General features: G+C 43.8%; 1 protein-coding gene across 7 annotated transcripts in view; it reads right to left on the reverse strand.

The window, feature by feature from the left end:
- DCUN1D4 (defective in cullin neddylation 1 domain containing 4) overlaps positions 1-8,818 on the reverse strand; it is a 73,487-nt gene extending 64,669 nt beyond the window's left edge. The window contains exons 1-2 of one of the 7 annotated variants that reach the window (XM_073342082.1): positions 8,692-8,804; positions 6,005-6,072 (exon numbers count right to left, since the gene is read on the reverse strand). Coding sequence is in view for 5 of the 7 variants with exons in the window: in XM_073342074.1 (XP_073198175.1) it covers positions 6,005-6,105; positions 8,433-8,440 (109 nt within the window). In the remaining 2 variants the exon portion in view is untranslated. Of the gene's footprint in view, positions 1-6,004; positions 6,106-8,432; positions 8,510-8,691 lie in introns of those variants that run through there. The other 6 variants (XM_073342081.1, XM_073342074.1, XM_073342075.1 and 3 more) reach the window with 6 other exon arrangements.
- Positions 8,819-20,074: the final 11,256 nt, after the last annotated feature.

A 20,074-nucleotide genomic window follows, 5' to 3' on the forward strand; every position in this document is an offset into this window, starting at 1 on the left:
ACAAGCACTGACTGGTGGGAATCGCATCATTATGCGGGTATGGGATGATGAGCAGTAGCTGCAGAAATTTCGGATGTGCAAGGCCACATTCCTGGAAGTGTGTGTGGAGTTTGCCCCAGTCCTCTGGAGCAGTGACACCAAAATGAGATCTGCACTGACAATGCAAAAGCAAGTGGTGATCAGTGTCTCGAAGACTTGCCACACCAGTTTGTTACTAATCAGTCAGGGATCAATTTGGAGTTGGGAAATCCACCATGGGAGTTGCTATCATGCAAGTGTGCAGGGCTATTAATTTCATCCTACTATGAAGGACTGTGACTCTGAGCAATGTGCTGGACATAGTGAATGCTTCTGCAGCAATGAAATTCCCCAACTGCAGTGAGGCAATAGATGTCACACATATCCTTATTTTGGCACCAGACCACCTTTCCACAGAGTACATAAATAGAAGGGGCTACTTTTCTGTGGTACTGCAAGCATAGGAGGATCACTGGGCACGTTCTACTGACATCAACATGGTCTAGTCAGAGAAGGTGCATGACACACGCATGTTTAAGAACACAGGCCTGTTCAGAAAGCTGCAAGCAGGAACTTTCTTTACAGACCAGAGAATTACCATTAGGGATGTTGAAATGCCAATAGTGATCTTAGGAGACTCTGCCTATCCCTTTCTCCAGGGCTATAAGAAGAACTCAATAGGGAGCTATGCGGCTCAGGGAGGCTTTGAAAGACCTTTGTCATAGTGAGCCACAGTAACGTGTGTTGTTGTAGTGTGCCCTGCCTGGCTTTTTTTTTTTTTTTTTTTTTGCGCACCTCGGTATGAACCTTGTAAGGAGTGTTGCGTGTGTAGGACTATAACATTGCAAATGCACCTATTGCTATTATCTGTGAACGATATCAGCTCCAGCCAGCATATGTTGTGAACTAATAAAGATGAATTAAGTTTCCATAAATGGACTTTTATTCCAAACTCACGCAAACAGACATTTATAACTGAACAAAACTTTATAAATACAGGGAAAAGAACCTTTGAAGGGGAAAGAACAGTCATTTCCATTTCACAACACATACATCAACCATCTCTCTCACAGGTCAGTGTATGGGTGGCTGTGATTGCCTGTACTCTCCTGCAGGGTGGAGCGGTAAGGGTAGCTGAAGCAGCCCAAGACACCATGTGGAATGTGGGGGTGCACAGGGATGTCCCAGAATGCAGTTCTCTATGGGCTGCAGAGGGAGGAGAGCATGGGTCTGTTGAACCTGAAGGTCAACAAGAGCCTCCAGCATGTTTGTTTGCTACTTGAGAAGTGCTAGCATCTCCTGCTGGATATCTCTCTCCCTTTCCTGTGCTTTTCTCTTCTTCGTACTATCCCTGTCCATTCATTCTGCTAGGGGATTTTACAAGCCTTGTGCTCGATATCTGAAGCACCAGAGGCTTGCAAGATCTCTTGGAACGTGACATCCTGCGTCCTCTTCTTTCTCCTCCTCATCTGGCTGAGCCACTCCACTACTGTGGATGGAAAGACTGCAAGGCCACATTTCCAGCTGCAAAAGATACAATGCACAGAGGTACTCCTGTGAGTGTATTCACAAGATAAATGCAAACTTGGTATACTGAACTCACTCCCCTTGATCCACACAAGTTACAAACACTACATTCTCACTTCTCTTTGGGATTCACAGAGCACGGCGGCAGTCCCAGCCATATTGAGTACAGCCCAGAGGGGAGGGAGCAATTTGGGACAATACAGGGTGGGGAGATGGGGGAAGGAAATATACAGGAATCAGTATATGTGGACAGGGAAAATGAACTGAATACTGACACCATTTTCCACAGGCAGTAGTGATTTTAGCGGATATCTCACTCCTGAGGGTAACGGAGGGTGAAAAGGAACAGCTCCTGCATGTGTCCGGCTGCAGACTGGGTCTGTATGCTGCTAGCCCTGTGTGCTGCAATGGTGCCTGCTGAAGTAATTGCAAAGTGGTGTGGGAAAGTGTCTTACAGCTGCCGAAGAAATAAGGCAGCCATCCCTAGAGGATTGAGGACTACCTTCAGGAAAGTTTCCTCAAGATCTCTTTGGAGGATTCACGGGACATCCTGGTACACAAAAACAAACTGTTCTGCAGGGCCCCTTCTGCCTTATTCTACATGAAAATGTGAAGCAAATAGTGACTCTGTCTCTATGGGTTATTTTACTACCTCTTCTAACATGATTAAAAAAAAAAGAGTAAATGAACAGATGTGTCTCTGTAATATCAAAGCAAACTGCATACTTACCAGAGGTTCCTTCCCCTGCATCAAGTTCACCATATTGGACTGTAGGGACTGGCTCGACTGCTCTGGAGTCAAAAAAAAAAAGGCCGGGCTCGCTGCACCACTGGATCCCCCTGACACCTGTCCCCCATAATCCTACCCCTTCTCACCCAACACTTCCTCCTTGCTGTTCACTCCAAGGGCTGTGATTCCATCTCCCCCGAAGTATCCACAGGGCTCTTGGGGGTCGTAATGGGGTCTCCACCGAGGATGGCATGCAGCTCTTTGTAAAAATGGCATGTCTGCGGCTCCGCACCAAAGCGACGGTTAGCCTCTCTTGCCTTCTGTAACGCCTGCCGCAGCTCCTTAGATTTCACACAGCATTGCTGCAGGTGATGCAGGTCCCTTTTGTAGCCCTTCTCCCTCATACCTCAAGCAATCTGCTCATAGATACTGACGTTTCTATGGTTGGAGCAGAGCTGTGCCTGCACTGCCTCTTAGCCCTACAGACCCAAGAGATCCATTATTTCCTGTGTACACCAGGCAGCAGTGCATCAGCAGCATGGAGCCAGCATGGTCAGCTAGGTAGTTGTTAGGTGAGCACTCCACACCCAGGAAACAGAATTTCAAAAAACTGAGGGGCTTTAAAAGGAGACGAGCATGTACCTGTGTACCTAGCAGCCAGCCAGCGGAGTTCAAAATGGTGACCAGAGTGGTCATAGTCAGGCATTCTGGGACACCTCCTAAAGGCTACTAAAGTCAACGTACGTAATGCAGTGCCTATACTGACACTGCATCGTCCTAAGCGCTATTCAGTCAGCATAGCACAGCATAGTTACATCGGCAGGAGCAACATTTTAGTGTAGATGCTTACAGTTAGGTTGATGTAAGCTGCCTTGCATCGACCTAACTCTGTAGTGTAGACCAGACCTAAAACACAGATGTATTGGCCACAGTGTACTATGAAACACTGGGACACAGCAAGAAAATCCAATTGCTGGATGTACCCAGTCCATTGTTCAGCAGTTAGATTATAATAATTTGACTTTGAAGCCAACATCTCCTGGGAAAGAGAAAAAGAGGAAGTAGGGAAGAGAGGAAATATGCTCAAAATTGTATTCCCTGAACCTAGTTTAAAAAGGGTATGACTACACAATGGAGAAACAGAATTATTTACAAAAATTCCAAACAACATTTCATGCCAGCCTAGCTACAAAGTCACTTGAAAAATATTACCTCTCCTCACTCAGGCAAACCACATTAACTGGAATCAGTTTTTAAAACAGTTAAGTTTCAGAATTGACAAGACCTAGGTCTGCTTACAGATTTATAACAAGAAAAGGAGTACTTGTGGCACCTTAGAGTCTAACAAATTTATTTGAGCATAAGCTTTCGTGAGCTACAGCTCACTTCATCGGATGCATTCAGTGGAAAATACAGTGGGGAGATTTATATACATAGAGAACATGAAACAATGGGTGTTACCATACACACTGTAAAGAGAGTGATCACTTAAGGTGACCTATTACTAGCAGGAGAGCAGGGGGGAGGGAGGGACACACCTTTTGTAGTGATAATCAAGGTGGGCCATTTTCAGCAGTTGACAAGAACGTTTGAGGAACAGTGGGGGGTGGAGGGAGGGAATAAACATGGGGAAATAGTTTTACTTTGTGTAATGACCCATCCACTCCCAGTCTCTATTCAAGCCTAAATTAATTGTATCCAGTTCACAAATTAATTCCAATTCAGCAGTCTCTCATTGGAGTCTGTTTTTGAAGTTTTTTTGTTGAAGAATTGCAACTTTTAGGTCTGTAATTGAGTGACCAGAGAGATTCATAGCAGTGTCTCAGTTTACCTTGTAAAGAAACTTTAAAATGAAAACCCAGATCTGAAATGCACCAAGATTTTCAATCAAGACCTAAACCCCACAATTTCCAAAATGCATAGCTTTGAAACCCCTATATTCATAACTAAAGGCAGAAAACAAAAAGCTGAAGATTCGGGTTTCTTTTTTATGAAGATTCCTACTGAACTTTGTTCTGGTACATTTTAAAGATATAGCCATAAATTTTAACATTAAAAAACAGAGAAAAGAAACAAAATTTGATTCAGGGAGGCGAGTCATTTGATGCACTAATTTACATCTGACTCAAAGCATAATATCTTATTTTTAAACTCAGCTATAGTGTGAAGTGTTGCTAATCAGTTTCATAGGTCACCTGCAACTCAGGATTCCAAGATTACTTATTTCAATCTGCATGTTGCATGTAAGGGCAAGGTTAAAAAAAAAAGTCACTTTTTTCTATGGAGAAAATCCTTATTCCACTAGGTATCTGACAAATGTTAACAGTAACAGCTGGCCTACCTACAGCATTGCACTGCTTTAAACATAAAATTAATGTTGACATCACACCTTAATTAAACCAATACAAAAGGCTGTATGGACAGTTATTTAGTTTAAACCAAACTTTTCAGTTTACCTTAAATTAATTAAGAACATGTTTGAGCTAACCCAAAATAATTCACTCTTAAATCAAAATAAGAGGGTCCCCACAGGGGTTCACTGGTTTAATTAAAATAGATTAACTAAACCAGTGCAAATGTATGTGTAGGCAGGGCCTAATACTGCATGAGTTTTTGTCTCTGCAAGATGCCATGACTTGCACACCCATTAAATATGAAAATGGTTGTATACATTCCTAACTGAGAGAATCTTAACAAAATGTAAAGAGTAGTGATGTGATGGGCCATGGTTCAGTAAAAATCAGTGCCAACAATGGGCACCTGGGGAAAAAAATAAGGTCTATTTCTACCACCTAATTTGGCTCAAACAATGTTCCAGTTGGTTGTGTGTGACATGTTATTTAGCTGAATATTCAGAGACTCCTTCCTAGACTGAAGAAGGATTAGCAGTTTTGACTCATTAATGATAAAGCAATATAGAATGCAAGTGGCAGATACCATCTCCACTGGAAAACTGGTCTTAAACAAGAGTGCATAATTTGAAAATTATCTTCCGATCTTACTATGTCACAAAATTCCCTTTCTTTATTTAGCATTTAAGATATAATTTCAGGTTCAAATTATAAAGAATGATATAGAAATGTAAACAGAAGAGTAAAATACATAAGCCTCCGCCCCTCAAAAAAATGTATAAGCACAAAAAAAGATTTTTCACCCCACAAGATGCATTTTGTTTGCAGTTTTTGTTAGTTTTAGTTATCACTGTATAGGCCGACTGAACCAGTGGTAGTGTTGAGTGCTCAAGTATTTACAATGGGTATAGGAGTTGCATATTGTCATGGGTCCTCCAGTATTTCTTTCTTTCTTTCTCAAGCACAAAACTCACGCAAAATCACCAGCCTTATAGCCAACAGTAGCCCAGTGCTTTTAGAAAACCATAGGAGACATAGTATCTAAGGGAGTTTTCCCCTAAGACAGCGAAATAAGAATTCAAACAGGATCAAAGAGGAAGAACAAGAAAAAAAAATTTCTTTCAGTGTCCCAAAGCCACAGAGGGACAAAAAAGGGAGGGAAATAGAGAATTGGTACCTCTAGATGAAAACGTCAGAGTAGATCACACACAAGAACAAAACCACACTAAAGTGTTAGAATCACATACATCCAACACTCCACAGTTTGAAAGAATGGAGACAGATCATGAGGAGAAAAAGCCACTCCACTTACCATTAATGAAACTCATTATGTGGCCTTATAATACAGAAGACAGAAGTGATTTCCAATTATACTCACTGAACTGGCAAGAAATCTTGAGATGACATGTTTGTTTTGGGGATGAGATGGGCAAGCATACCTCACATCTTTTAGGGAATGTTTCAAAGCAAGTAGTCATCCTCAAAGAAGGATTGAAAAAAAATTGAGAAGAGTTAGAAATTGGATTGACAGAGTTCATATCATAGGAGAGCAACAACGGAGGTTTAGCAAGATCAAATCTCTGAGGAAAGATTAAATGAATGAGGATTGTTCCTGTCTCATCTTAGTCTTGTTCTAGACTCAATATATGGACAGCTATGCTATTAAGAGAACAGTTAATTCTTATCTCAATCATCCACATTAATCAACGAGAACAGAAGAATAAACTAGAGACAAAAAAAGTGTTAATTTAGGAAAATATTTATATGTAAGTAGACATACAATGTTATAAATTGCCAAGGAATTAAACAATGGCCATCACTACAGATTTTCAAGACTGCAGAAGATATTAAACTATCAGAGATGCTTAAGAAATAATTAAGTCCTTCCTGATTAGGTGGAAGAGGGAAGAAAAATAAAAGGATTAAGTAGGTCTTGCAAAATTACCAAAAAAGCTTACCAGCCGAGGACATCTACTTACTCAAACCATAATACTAATGATAAAAAAAAAATTTTTTTTAATCTATACTGAAAATGACTTACTCAAACTTGAGGAGCAAAGTTTTGCAAAGCTTGATTAGTTGGCATAGAAATATCTTATACCCAAAAGATTTTATGAAAGTGGGTTAAAAAAAGAAGACAGTGACAGCTGGAAAACCATAAACAGTACTCTCAGTTTCCTACTGAGAAATTAAAAAAAGACATTAAGTGGGCATTAGATAACCTAAAACATCCCAAATGAGGGAGCAGAGGGAAGTGTCCATCAACTCCAGCTAACACATCTTCAGAATAAGGGTGTGAACCTTTATTTTTTTCTTAGTAATAACTTCTGAAAAGACTGAATTGAACATAAAACATATGCTGATGTGCCCATAACTGTATTGTAGAGAACGTGTTTGCAGGATAATTATCCCATTTGTTTACATTATGTTAAATATATGGCATTATTTATGTTAAAACAGGGTTAGTGTAACCTCAAACTCCAAGGTATAAACTCTGCACCGCAGGGCTCAAGAGAATTTTATTTACCAATGTACATTTCACTATGCCATTAGCTATGTAAATTTTGGGATGATACATTTCTACATTCCTTTGAAGCAACAAGTGCTAGTTACCAGCTCCCAGTAGCTATGGCAATACAAATTAATAATAATCAGGCTTGCTGGAGCAATGACCCAACCCTATATGTTTAAATATACACTATGTTCCTATGCCTGGCTCTTTTTCTCCAACCTCTAATTCTCAAAGGTAGAAGATGGGTTCAAGAAAACCCAAGATGTACACTATTTCTCTTCTAAAAGCTATTTTCAGACTTTTGGAGATGACCGAAAATAAGAAAGAACATATGAAGAAATAGCAATGTTCGAGATCAGCCTTTGCCATGAGATAAATAAGTGCTTATTCAGTGCTCTGCCTCTTCACGCATCAGAGTCAGGCAACAAATTCACGTTACTGAGTCTTGTGCTTGGGACTGTAGCCTCCTTCCCACCCTTTAGGGGTGGAACAAGTTCCTGAAGCACGTTCTTATCTGTGCTCAGCATCCCTGCCTCCCCCCACCTCAGCAGGCAACCTGTTCCTAAAACAAAGCCTTGCCCGTGCTCAGGACCCCTGCACCCTACCCCGGAGGGCATCGTACCCCAGAGACAAAGCCCAATCGGTGCTCCCACCCCCACCCCGCTAAGGGCAGCACGCTGCCCAGCCTTCCCTCCTGCTCCCCACCTCAAGAGAGCTATTCCTGGGACAGCTCTAGCCTCGTCTCCCAGACTCCCACGCCGGTGTGGGGAGCATGTCCCTGCCTGCGCTGCCCCCGCAAGGTGCCTAAGCCGACCCCCACTGCGGGGCACCCGGGCTGGCCACAGAGCATCAGGCTGTAACTTGCAGTTACCCAAGCAGGGGAGACTTGGGGCGCGGTGCACGCTGGGAGTTGTAGTCCTCCTCGGCGCTGACCCCAACCGCGCTTTGCAGCAGGATAGACTCCCGCTCCCACAATGCACCGGGCTCGTTCCCCTTCACAGCCCGTTTCTCCCGCACCGGACTGACACTGAACCCGTTAAATTACCCCCGGTGGAACAAGCCGCAAGGCGGCGCCTCAGCGGAACACCCGCCCCTCAGCACGCCCGGCCCAGGGAGGGACCCTGCGGGGCCGGGCCCGGACACGGGGCCCCGGGGCGAGGCTGGAGAAACTGCGTCACAGTCTCTGCCAGCGCCCGGTGTAGTGGCACAAACTGCTCCCTGGCAGAATTTCTGATGCCGCAGAGCCGGCACCGGGCTACCTGCCGCCCCCGGCATTTGCGGGAACCCCACTCACCTCCCCATCGGCCCAGCCGGCCCCGCCGCAGCTCTCAGGTGGGGGGCGCCCTCACGGGGCTCCCGTCGTCAGATGCCCCGCAAATGCCCCCAGCAGGCCCCACGCTGCCCCCGTCCCGCGGGCTTCCCCCCTCGGGCCCTGCACAGCGCCCCCAGGACGGGCTGCGAGAGGCCGCCCCCCCCCGAGCCGCGCGACCCTCGGGCAGAGACTCCCTCAGCCTGCGCCCCGCAGTAGGATGCCCGGCCCGGCCGCTACTCACTGACAGCGGCGGCATCCGAGTGCATTTTCGTGCAGCGCACACACTGCCCGACCGGGCTCTCTCTGTCTCTCTCTCCCAATCACAGAGCCCAGGCACTGGGCCTCCTGCCCCGCCCATACACGCACGCCATTGGCTCGGGCTGGCGTGCGCAAACGCCTGCCTCACTGCGCAATTAGGCCACACACCTGTCATTCCCCCTCTGCCTGGCTCACACTACCCGTTACGCCTACTTCCACACTCCTATTGGTTATAGTTCTCAACGAGTACCGCCTCCCCGCCATACTGATTGGCCTTTGCCTACGTCAATTATTTCTGGCTCGGAAAGCGCGTGCAAAGAACACTACTTTGTTTCTCCCGTGAATCTGATTGGTCTTGGAGGCTATGGACCACGCCCACAGGCTGTTGTGATTGGTTAAAGAGAGCAGAGTCCAGACCAGCGGCTCGCAGGGGGTGGGGTAGCGGCAGCGAAGCTGAGCGAGGTAGCGCAGGGGGTGTGGAGCGCGCCGAGTTCACGCCTAGGCTGGTCCAGCCGGGAGCTGCGCAGAGATGCCCTGCGAGAAGCTGTTGAGCGGTGACTTCCCTGCAGCCCGCGAGGGGAAGAACAGACTTCCACCACAGCTGCAGAGGTTGGGCTGGGGCAGCAGAACTAGCCAGGGTGACCACATGTTCCGTTTTGGCTGGGAGTCGGGATAGTCTCTTTTTTAAGTCCTGTCCCAGCTGTTGCTACTTCTTTTTCAAAAGGAGGCATTTGTCCCGTTTTCTCTTGCTGACTTGATCAGCTGGCAAGAGCAAGCAGGACAAATGCCCACTTTTGTCAAAAAGGTGGGGTGCAGAGGAACATGTGGAGGGAAAAGTGAGCACAGATGCCAGCCCCCCTGCAGGGGGGAGGCAAGCAGGGAGGCAGCATTGCAGCATTTGGGGGGGCATGGCAGAATTCCATCAAAGGGTGATAGGCTCCTGAGGGGGCCTGGTAAGGTTCCAGCAAAGGGCTACCGCCTTGTGGTGTGGGGGCTTTGGGAGAATGGCTGGGGCTGTCCCATTTTCTCCACTGAATGCATCCGATGAAGTGAGCTGTAGCTCACGAAAGCTTATGCTCAAATAAATTGGTTAGTCTCTAAGGTGCCACAAGTACTCCTTTTCTTTTTGCGGATACAGACTAACATGGCTGCTACTCTGAAACCTGTCTATGTGTAGACACTCCCTTAGTATAACATGAGAGCTTTTAGACAGGACCAATTCTAGGGGCAGTTGAGCAGGGTGGTTGCCCTGGGTGTTATCTCTAGGGGGTGCCATACTGCTATTCTGCTCAGGGTTTGTTTTTTTTTTGGTTGGCTTGGCTTCTCCACAGGAGGCCAAAAACTATTTGGGGCCATTCCTGCTTCAAGAACCTCATGTATTTAGGTTGAATAAAATTTTCCCTTATAAAATATTAGTGTAGCTTTTTGGTTGGTGGTGGTTTGTTTTGGTCTGGGTTTTTTTTTTGTTTGTTTTTTTGAGAAAAAATCTAACACAGTAGGCATTTGAAATGTGGCAGGGAAGAAAGTCCTTGGCACAGAGGAGTGCCATTCATTTGTCTCACAAAACATCATTCAGGTTGAGTTGACTAAAAAGCTGTTCAAAATCTCTATTTTCCTTTTCCTGTTGTGTTCTGTGGTAAAATTCTGGCAGCCTACCAAAATAACACCCCCACCTGCAGCTCCCAAATATGCTAATGAGTCAGGCATATTGCAAAGCAGTACTAAGTAGTGTACCGGGAACACCTGAAGACCAACAAAACAGCAATAGTTACTCCTCCTTTCCCCTAACTAAACTCCAATGCAGAGACCTAGTGTTCCATTCCCCTCAACCCTGGGGGAACACCTAGGGAAGGAGCTCTCCATTTCTGGGCATGGATGAGGGGAGAGAAAGACAGACAGCAGTCCAAATGCCTGCCACCCATCCTTCTAGACCAGTACATGGTGCCAGTGGCCCACATCCTCAGTGGCATAACAGCCTTCTGCTCCCAGCTAACATAGACCTGTAGCTCAAGTGGAAGAAGGCAACCACAATGCTGAAAGTTCTGGATTTAAGCCCGGTAGTGATATATAAGGGGAGTGGGGGGGAGATGTACCTACCATAGAAGTTGTTTTTACCACGGTGGGGAGTGGGGAATCTTAGGGAATTAAGAAAAAAACTATGTTAAAGAAAAATTTAGTTTACAAAGTCAGACTCAAAAGGTAGAAAACACCAGATTTATGGTTGCCTATGCAACCTTAATTTTGCTCCCTTGTGCATATGCATTATGATACAACCTTTAATGACATGATCACATACTAGATTTCTCACAAGATCCTTGCCTCATTAGGTGCATAGGTTGGACTCACAAAAGGGTAGATAAGGTTGCACAGGCAACACAGATTAAGTTTAATTCCCTTTTAATGAAAGGGAAATTGAGGCACCGAGAGGCTGAGTAACTTCATCAACAGTCATACAAAGAAGGTAACAGAGCTCGGAATACAACTCATTGCTTGTGACTCCTAGTTTCTTGTACTAACCACAAGACAAACTTCATTTCAGAATATGGATTCCTAATGTTTGTTAGGCAATGTTATACACTAATTCTGAAATCAGAGCACAGTCCACATATCCATGGATAAAAGTCTTTGTACAAGCAAAAAGAAAAGGAGTACTAGTGGCACCTTAGAGACTAACCAATTTATTTGAGCATAAGCTTTTGTGAGCTACAGCTCTCAAGAAAGCTTAAGCTCAAATAAATTGGTTAGTCTCTAAGGTGCCACTCGTACTCCTTTTCTTTTTGCGAATACAGACTAACACAGCTCCTACTCTGAAACTTGTACAAGCAAGAATTTTCTGCCATATTGCCAAGTCTTGCAAAACTAGAATTTTTCTTCCCCTTCATCTTTAGTATTTTTCCTTTTTTCACTATTTTCCTTTCCTCTTACTAGTTGGCATTAATGCTACATCACCACCTTGACACAAAAACCAAATGATAAAGAAAAAGTAGCAGAAAAAACAGCAACCTCTTCGTTTTTATATCTTACTTAGATGTAAGCTGACTTCATTATAAAGAGGGGAGGGACAGAATCATAATACCCAGATCTGAATATCCTTGAACATTGGAGAAATTCAGATTGAAATGTTGCTGCTTAGACCTTTCTATAATTATAAAGCAAATAATATTGTAAATCAACAAAAAAAAACCACCTGAAATGTTCCAGACACTGTACCCAATGATCCAAGATGGTTTAAAGAAGTTGGTGTACAAACACACACATACATTCTCTCTCTCTCTTCCCCTCCAGGTACTGGCCCTAAAATTTGAGCTACCAATGCAAAAGAAACCCATAGATAAACACTGAAATGACTTCATTTTCTGTTGCCTCCTGTGTGTCAAAACTTGCTTTAATTTTCACAGTCCACCCCCTGTGAGCAAGGGCCATTATTATAATGTGCACCTTAATTCCAGCCTGGAGAATGTGCATATGTCCCCTTTAACTGTAGCTGTAAAGTGCTGTATAAATCACCAGGCAGAGGTGCTGTGGTTTGATCCAGCCTACATTTTGTTTTTAGAGACTCAGCAGACATCTTTGTGGTTCCCAGCTTCTTTGCGTGCTGAGGAGTGGGAGTTGTTGAGTCTGACAAGAGCTTTGGTCTTCTACGTTGCTAAGGCTGTTATTGCATAAATACTATATTTTAGATATAAGGCTCTTGTGGCATTACAAGTCTTTGAGACCATCCCTTATATTTTATAATGTGAATTAACTGAGAGCTTAGTGGATTCTGACATTTCTCTGCAGATTCTGCTAGCTCTACATAAATTAAAAGCAAAAAGTGTCTAGCATAACTGCATGGGAAATCGATCACACAATGTGTGAATTAGCTTCACCATGTAGGGCAAACAAAAGCAGGACAGAAATTGGGAAATTCTTCGATTTTCTGGAAAAATGTGGCAAAATTATATACATTTTCCCATCCTGTTCTTACCCCTTTCCCCCTCCACATGGAATTTACTCCAGATGTAAAGAGGACTTTTGTCCTTTTTGGTTCATGCTGCTTTTATTTTTTTATTGACAGTTAAAATGACAAGCACATAAAGGAAAATGCATATTGTGCAATGTACTTGGCCAAATTGCAGTTAGTGACAGAAGTCACATTGCAAGTTGTCTTCACCTTCCCTCCAGCTACCAGAAATGTGGAGTAGAAAACTGAGGCACAAGTTCTTGGGGGTGGAGGGGTCCTAGTAGTGTCAACCATTCAAGACCAAGGGAATCAGGCTGTGAATTGTTAAGGCCACCACATGGCTCCAAAGTACTTGCTTATCTTGCTTTGCTAAAGGACAGTCTTGAAAAATAATTTTGACTGCCAGAAACATAATCCATATGGCTACAAACCACTACAACTTTTAAATTAAGAATATGAAAAGAACTGTCTAGGGAACAGCACCCTTATCACAGAAACAGAACAAAGGGGTGGATCAGAGATTTGAGAAACAATACATTCAGAAAAATCTAATAATCACAGATCTCATTCATTTATAGATATGAATCCCTGGTAAAAACAAACGAAACAGTTTTACATAATGCTGCTGAAAAGATTTAATTTAGGAAATACAACAGAGCTCCACAAGAGTGAGCTCTGTTCATGTACAATATCATAGCTCTATTACTGAAATAGGGATAAAAGAGACCGCATGTGGTTGAAAGGGGCAACTGAATTTATGTAATTGATTCCAAATCACTCAGCTAAATAATTCCAGCCCATCTTAATCCTCCTTGCTCCCTGCCCGACTTCGTGCTCCCCACTCAGGGAGCAACTAAATTCATTTATTTAGTTGCTTTGATTTCCCAGTACTGGCATAGGAGTTCTGGATTATTATCTGTTCTGAGCTTGAGCTCTCCGTTTATAGAACTGACCACAATGTAGTACTCTTTCATTAGAAAAGCATTATTGCTTTTTTTAAAAGGTGGTGGTTTATGTTTAAATACTTGAATTTACATATCTAAGTCTTCTGTATCTTGTGCACTGTGAGCAAACCTGAAGTCCTTCCACAGTTCTTCCTCAAGCAAAACTCTTTAGGTCAATGAAAGTTTTGACTTAATATGGACTGAGTGAAAAAGAACAGTTACTCACCCTATGGTAACTGGATTTTTGGGATGTCGTGGTCAGTGCGGATCCCACTGTAGATGTGCATGCATCTCATGTGCACAAGGTGGCATTCTTTTGAATAGCAGTGTCTGTCAGAGTTTGCTGACTCTCTGTGCCAAGGCAATGGTACCCAGAACGACTGTCTTGAGGGTAAGGTGGTGTACCGAACAATCTGACAGCTGCACAAAAGGAGGCTCTCTGAATTTTAGGATGACAGTGAGTTCCCATCTGGAGTCAGATCTCTAATCTGTGAGTAAGTATGAAAGAGGCCCTTGAGGAATTTTAATACTATCAGATGTGAGAAGGCAAAGTACGACTGTACTGGAGCATGACATGCTGACATTGCTGCAAGATGGACCTTGAGAGATCTAAATGCTAGCCTTGCATGTTTCAGGTGTAGTATGTAGTCAAGGATCTTTGGTATCAAAGCCTCTACTAGGTCTAGATTGGTGTTAGGTTTCCCATCAGGAGAAACTTTTCCATTTTGAGGAGTAGGTCTTCCTAGTGGAAGGATTGTAAAACAGTTTAGTGAATCTGCAGGGAGCAGTCTCTTTCAGGCATGCTCAGCCAGCCAAAATGCAAGCCATCAAGTGCAACAACTGTGGGTCCAGATGCAGTCTGTGACCATGGTGCTGAGATTTTATGTCCAGACAGTTTGGAGGGTGTATGGGAGGCTGCCTGAACATCTACAATAGATATGACAGCCAAAACTGTCTTGCCCTGTAGGGTGCTCTCAGGATCACTATAGCCTTGTCCTGTCTGATCTTGGATATTATCCTGGGGATCAGGGAAATCAATGGAAAGGCATATAGGAGAACTTGAGACCACCAAAGGCAAGAAGCATCTGGTAGTGATCCCAGGTTCAAGTCTCCTCTGGAGCAGAAGATCAAGTATTTGGTGTTATTGTCTGTGACACACAAGTCTATTGTGTGGGTCCCCCACTGATGAAATATCGGCTTTGTGATAGACTTTTGCAGTGATCACTTGTAGTTTGTTGCCACATGTCTGCTTAAGAAGCCTGCTAGGTCATTGCTGACTCCTGAAAGGTGTCGAGCCAACAGGGTTACCCCTTGTTAATGACACCGTGTCCAAAGCCTGATGGCTTCCTGGCAGATGTAGGTGTGATGTTTTGGGGATCACACAAGACCAGGAAAGGGTTCTGTCACTGCCTGCCCTGTAACTTTTGGGTTCCTTAATGCTGTGCTGCTTTGGCTCAGATCCCTGACACCAGCAGCCTGCCCACAAGCACAAGATCTCACCCTGACTCCAACCAGCCTACTTCCTCCTTGCAAGATGACACTAACAGTCCTTCCAGTCTTGAGTCTCTCCAATTCCATCCTTCACAGGTTCTTAAGCACCAGACAGTCTGATTTTTTCCCTCTAGTTCATCACCCCTGCAGGCATGACACTAGTCCCCAAGACACCAGCTTACTTTTGGACAAATACTCCATACAAAAAGAAAAGGAGGACTTGTGGCACCTTAGAGACTAACAAATTTATTTGAGTATAAGCTTTCGTGAGCTACAGCTCACTTCATCGGATGCATTCAGTCACTGAATCAAGATTCCTGCAGTCACTGAATGCATTTGATGAAGTGAACTGTAGCTCACGAAAGCTTATGCTCAAATAAATTTGTTAGTCTCTGAGGTGCCACAAGTCCTCCTTTTCTTTTTGCGAATACAGACTAACACAGCTGCTACTCTGAAACCAGTCAGGAATGCATCTGATGAAGTGAGCTGTAGCTCACGAAAGCTTATGCTCAAATAAATTTGTTAGTCTCTAAGGTACCACAAGTCCTCTTTTTCTTTTTGTGGATACAGACTAATACAGCTGCTACTCTGAATACTCCATACAGTTTGCACAAGAGACCTGGGTAAAAATAAACAAAAGGTTTATTTAATAGAAAAACCGTAGATTCAAAGATGAAATAGTAGGGGAGAGCAAACACATACAAGTTATTCAGTAAATGAACATAAAGATGCAACTTCAGGCTTTACACATCTATAGTAGATAAAATCCCTTTTCTAACACAAGTTACTTATTGCTTTTAAACAGTTTTCCAGCATACCCCCTAGCTTGGAGGGTGGGGGGTTCCAGCATTCACAGACAGCCTTCCACCTTTGAGACTGTCCTTCAAGTTCTGAATGAAAACTTCATCTTCAGGCCTCTTTTTTAAAAGGATTCCCACTCACCCCCCACCCTCTTCTGGCAGGGTGACTCATGGTTATTCAGAGTGGCAGAAATTCCCTCTTGAGTTGATACCCAGGATGTCTCAATGCCTTCCTATTAACTTTAATGGTTCTCCATTGCCTTTTCCCAAGTTGGATAATGGATGCATGGGTACTTGACGTTTTTTTTTTTAAACTGGCTTGCCTAGTAGACCCTCTCTGCCTCGTTGTTTCACTACCCTATTATGAGATGATGCTAAAGGTGCACCACAGTTACAATTTACTATTTTCTATATATACACATACATACATACATAAACGTACATACATTCATAACCATGGTCTCTATACATATCTCATAATGATCATCAAATTCAGAACATAACAAGCTTTCATAAAAGACCTTGATATTTTTATAGTAAAATGACAGTATGCAGTCGGTTGGTTTGATTGCTTGTTTTGGGGTGCTTAAACCTTCTGTTCTCCCCTTAGGATGCCTATACTCTGATTGTCAAAGTAGGGATGACCAAGCTCCTCCTTGTTTCTTTATATTGTGCATTGGATGTGTGTCAAAATGTGCACTGTGGAGTTCTGCAGAAGAGCACAAACACCATGCAGTCCAATCTGATGGTCCTGAGTTCCAGGACACTCATACATAGTTTGAGGTCCACCTAGAACCAGGTCCCTTGCATCTGCAGATGAATCATAGAATATCAAGGTTGGAAGGGACCTCAGGACCTAGTCCTGATTCAGGTGGGCACCCCAACCTGTCCCTGAGATGTCTAAAATCATTTTTGAGGAGGGGGCAAAGAATGACAGCCATTTTTGTATGTTCTTTGGGTCCAGCCACCACGTGAGTTCTCATAAGACTTGAGGGCAGGTCTGTGATTTTCCTGGTCACGTGAATATACCAACCTCAGCCATAGTTGTTAGGGCTGTAGATGAAGTCTGGCAAGCAGCATCACACACATACACACCAGCATATGGTCTAATAGCCTCAAACATGTACACACTGTCATTGTTGGACTTGATTGTAGGTCATTTTTTATCAACTGGAGACCAGAACCTGTCCTCTGGAAGGTAAGCTCTTGCCAGTCGGGAGTCTGTCATGACTTCCATCAACTCTATCATCTGTGTTGGTGTGAGAAAGGATTTCTCATAATTCACAAGGAGTCCAAGTTGGGGGAACAGGGAAGGGATGTACTCTGTGGTTGCAGCAGTCTCCTGTTGGCATCTTCCTCTGATCAGCAAAGTATTCAGGTATAGGAAGACATGGCCAGTATCTACCTAGGGATGCCCAATGTGTGAGCCGTGAAGCTCTATGAGTTGTCATCACCATGGCCATAGATCTGGCTGTGGTATCAGAGACATCCATTGCCATCTGTAAGGCCATCTTAGCCACCAATTGGCCTTCCTTGATTATTTTCTAGAGTTTTCTTCCTTTTCTTTTAGGGAATTTTGAAAGATAGAAAAGGTGTCACTCTGGCCTGGGACAGAAAGTCAAAGTCAAGCCTGGCAATTTGCCACTCACAGTTACAGGGAGGTCAAGGAGTAAGATTTTCTCCCAAACAGATTGAGACTTTTGGGGTCCTTGTCTTACGGTATTCTTGTTTGATTTAGATTTTTCATGTACTATCGAGACAACTAAACAAGCCCTGGTTGGTGTGAGCATAAAAGTACTCACCCCCTTTTTGAGGGAGCTGGTACTGCTTCTCTACTAGTTTTGCAGTGGGTGTTATTCTAGTCATCCTAGTTATCCTAAGATCCTAGAGGGTTATCCTAGTCATCCTAGTTATCCTAAGATCCTAGAGGGTTATCCTAGTCATCCTAGTTATCCTAAGATCCTAGAGGGTCTTAGCTAGGTCAAGCAACCCCTTATTTGTGGAGAGGATGATTTTGGCTGGATCAGGAGTTATCAGAATATTGAAAAGCTAGTGAGATTTCTTTGATATGACTGATATCTCTGGAGTCTCTGCAATTCTCACAAGGAACTCTTAGAATGCCTTGAAGTCATCCCACCTTGAGGACACTGCTTCATCGGATGATGAAAATGAAAGGTGTCTTGGTGGTGACAAAGGACGCTATTGTTGCCCTACCCCCAGGTCTGGTTCTTCCTGGTAGTCCTCCCTGTGTCCTGTCTGTTCTGCGGGACAAGCAAACTGGGAGAGTGCCATGGAGGGATGTGCAACTCCTTAAGTGCAGTGGACACTAGCTCCTAGAGGCATGCAGTGGCAGACCTGAGTAAGCCCAGTAGTGCCATATTAGCATGCTGGAGGAATGGGACTGGCTTGTTTGATATTGAGCAGTCCAGTGCCATTTCTAGTGAGAGGGCAGCTGGGTCTTGTAGCAAAAGCAAACAGGACTTTCTATGGTGTCACCATGGATGTCCGAGGAGAGGGTTCTGTACTCAAAGTTGCTCCAGTGACAGAAAGAATAAACTTCATCTGGGGCAATGCCAAGGTATTCTTGGTATTTGGGTCTAAAGGTAGGTGCCTCTGTACCAATGATGGTCCTAGTTCTTCCAGAGGCACATCTTCAGCTGTAGGCGTCAATGCTGAAGAATACATCAGTGGAGCTGAGGTGGGTGCCAAAGAAGTCTCACACTGTGCTGCAGGTTGCTTCTTGTCACCAGCCCGTGAGCGAGGCTTGATGGTTTTATGTCCTGATAAGTATCCTGTCCTTGCAGTAGGAAGTCATTGAGCTCTGCCTGGGGCTCTGCCTCTGTGTTCAGAACTGTCCCTCTCAGTGTCGGCATCAGCTTTAGTGACAATGGTGTCTATGGCACTAATGGAGTTGGCTTCTGTGGCAAGGAGTGTGTGTGTCAGTACCAGGTCTTTTCTTGGCATTCTTCTCTGTGCTGGTCTTGTGTGTCACTTGTGTGCTTGTTGAGATGCTGAATGAAGCTGGTGGGACTCTGATGCTCATCTCCTTGGGGTCTAAAGAAACCTTCACAGATTTCTTCAGATGATGCTTCAACCATGCAGCTCTTGACTTGTAGGTTATATAAGGAGAATGCTAGGCATACTGAGCAGCTACACAGTATATGAGACTCTCCTAAAGGAGGGGCACCTGCTTTGCCCATCTTTCCATAGAATTAGTCTGTTGCAGGATGGGCCAGGTTTGTAGCCCACAGGTTTTGAATCTGCCATGTTGAGGAGCTATATGGGGAAGTCTGGCTGTCAATATTCAGTTCAGCTAGGTGAGTAGTGTTCATGGCAGTCATATCAGTGCATCAAAAGAGTTTGAAACTTTTGTTAAGAATTTGAGAGGATTAGTATGTTGGACACTTGCCAGGTTCCATGTTGCTACCACAAGTGATAAGAGGGAACTGAGGGAGGGTTGGGGCCATCCCACCATTTATGACCTCATAGAGAAGCACAAAGAGGCACAGGATGCATGTGCAGCCCTGATAGACAGCGCTATTCAAAATATTCTGATCCCATGGGCACAAGGTGCATGCACACATACAAGGGGATCCACATTAACACATACTAGAAGAATATCGGGATTTGGCCCTCTGTTTTTATGTATTTCTGATTCAGAAAGTTACCCATTTTTTTAAACTGAATGTGTTGCTCAAATAATGTATAAATATCAAAACAAGAGTTTCTCAAATTGAGCTGTATAAAGAGATACCATCACATTTCCATAAACCAGAATACATTATTTGAGTCAGCAATCTAACCCAGTCCTCTGAAGGGAGAGAAGGTTTGAGGGTTTTTTACCCAGTTACTGAGACATAAGGAATTTCACCACCAACCTACGATATCATCTCCTAAAAATTGCTTCAGAATTGTGTCTTTAAATGGCCTTAATAGGTTGTGCAGATGTAACACAATATGTATCGCTGATACTTATTTGAGAACTTGCCATCCTAATATTTAAAACACGCACGTAAGGACTGAATGAGTTTCAGGATCTGTATTAACCCACATTTATAAAGTTAGCTGGGTGAAAATTGATCATGACTTCAGCAAGGTCAGTCTTAAAATGAGGCCACCACAATAAAATGACTTTGTAACGATGATCTCTTGCTGTACCATAATTATTTTCTATCAGTGACTTCCACA

The sequence above is a fragment of the Lepidochelys kempii genome, chromosome 4 (genome assembly GCF_965140265.1).
Source record: "Lepidochelys kempii isolate rLepKem1 chromosome 4, rLepKem1.hap2, whole genome shotgun sequence".
NCBI lineage: Eukaryota > Metazoa > Chordata > Testudines > Cheloniidae > Lepidochelys > Lepidochelys kempii.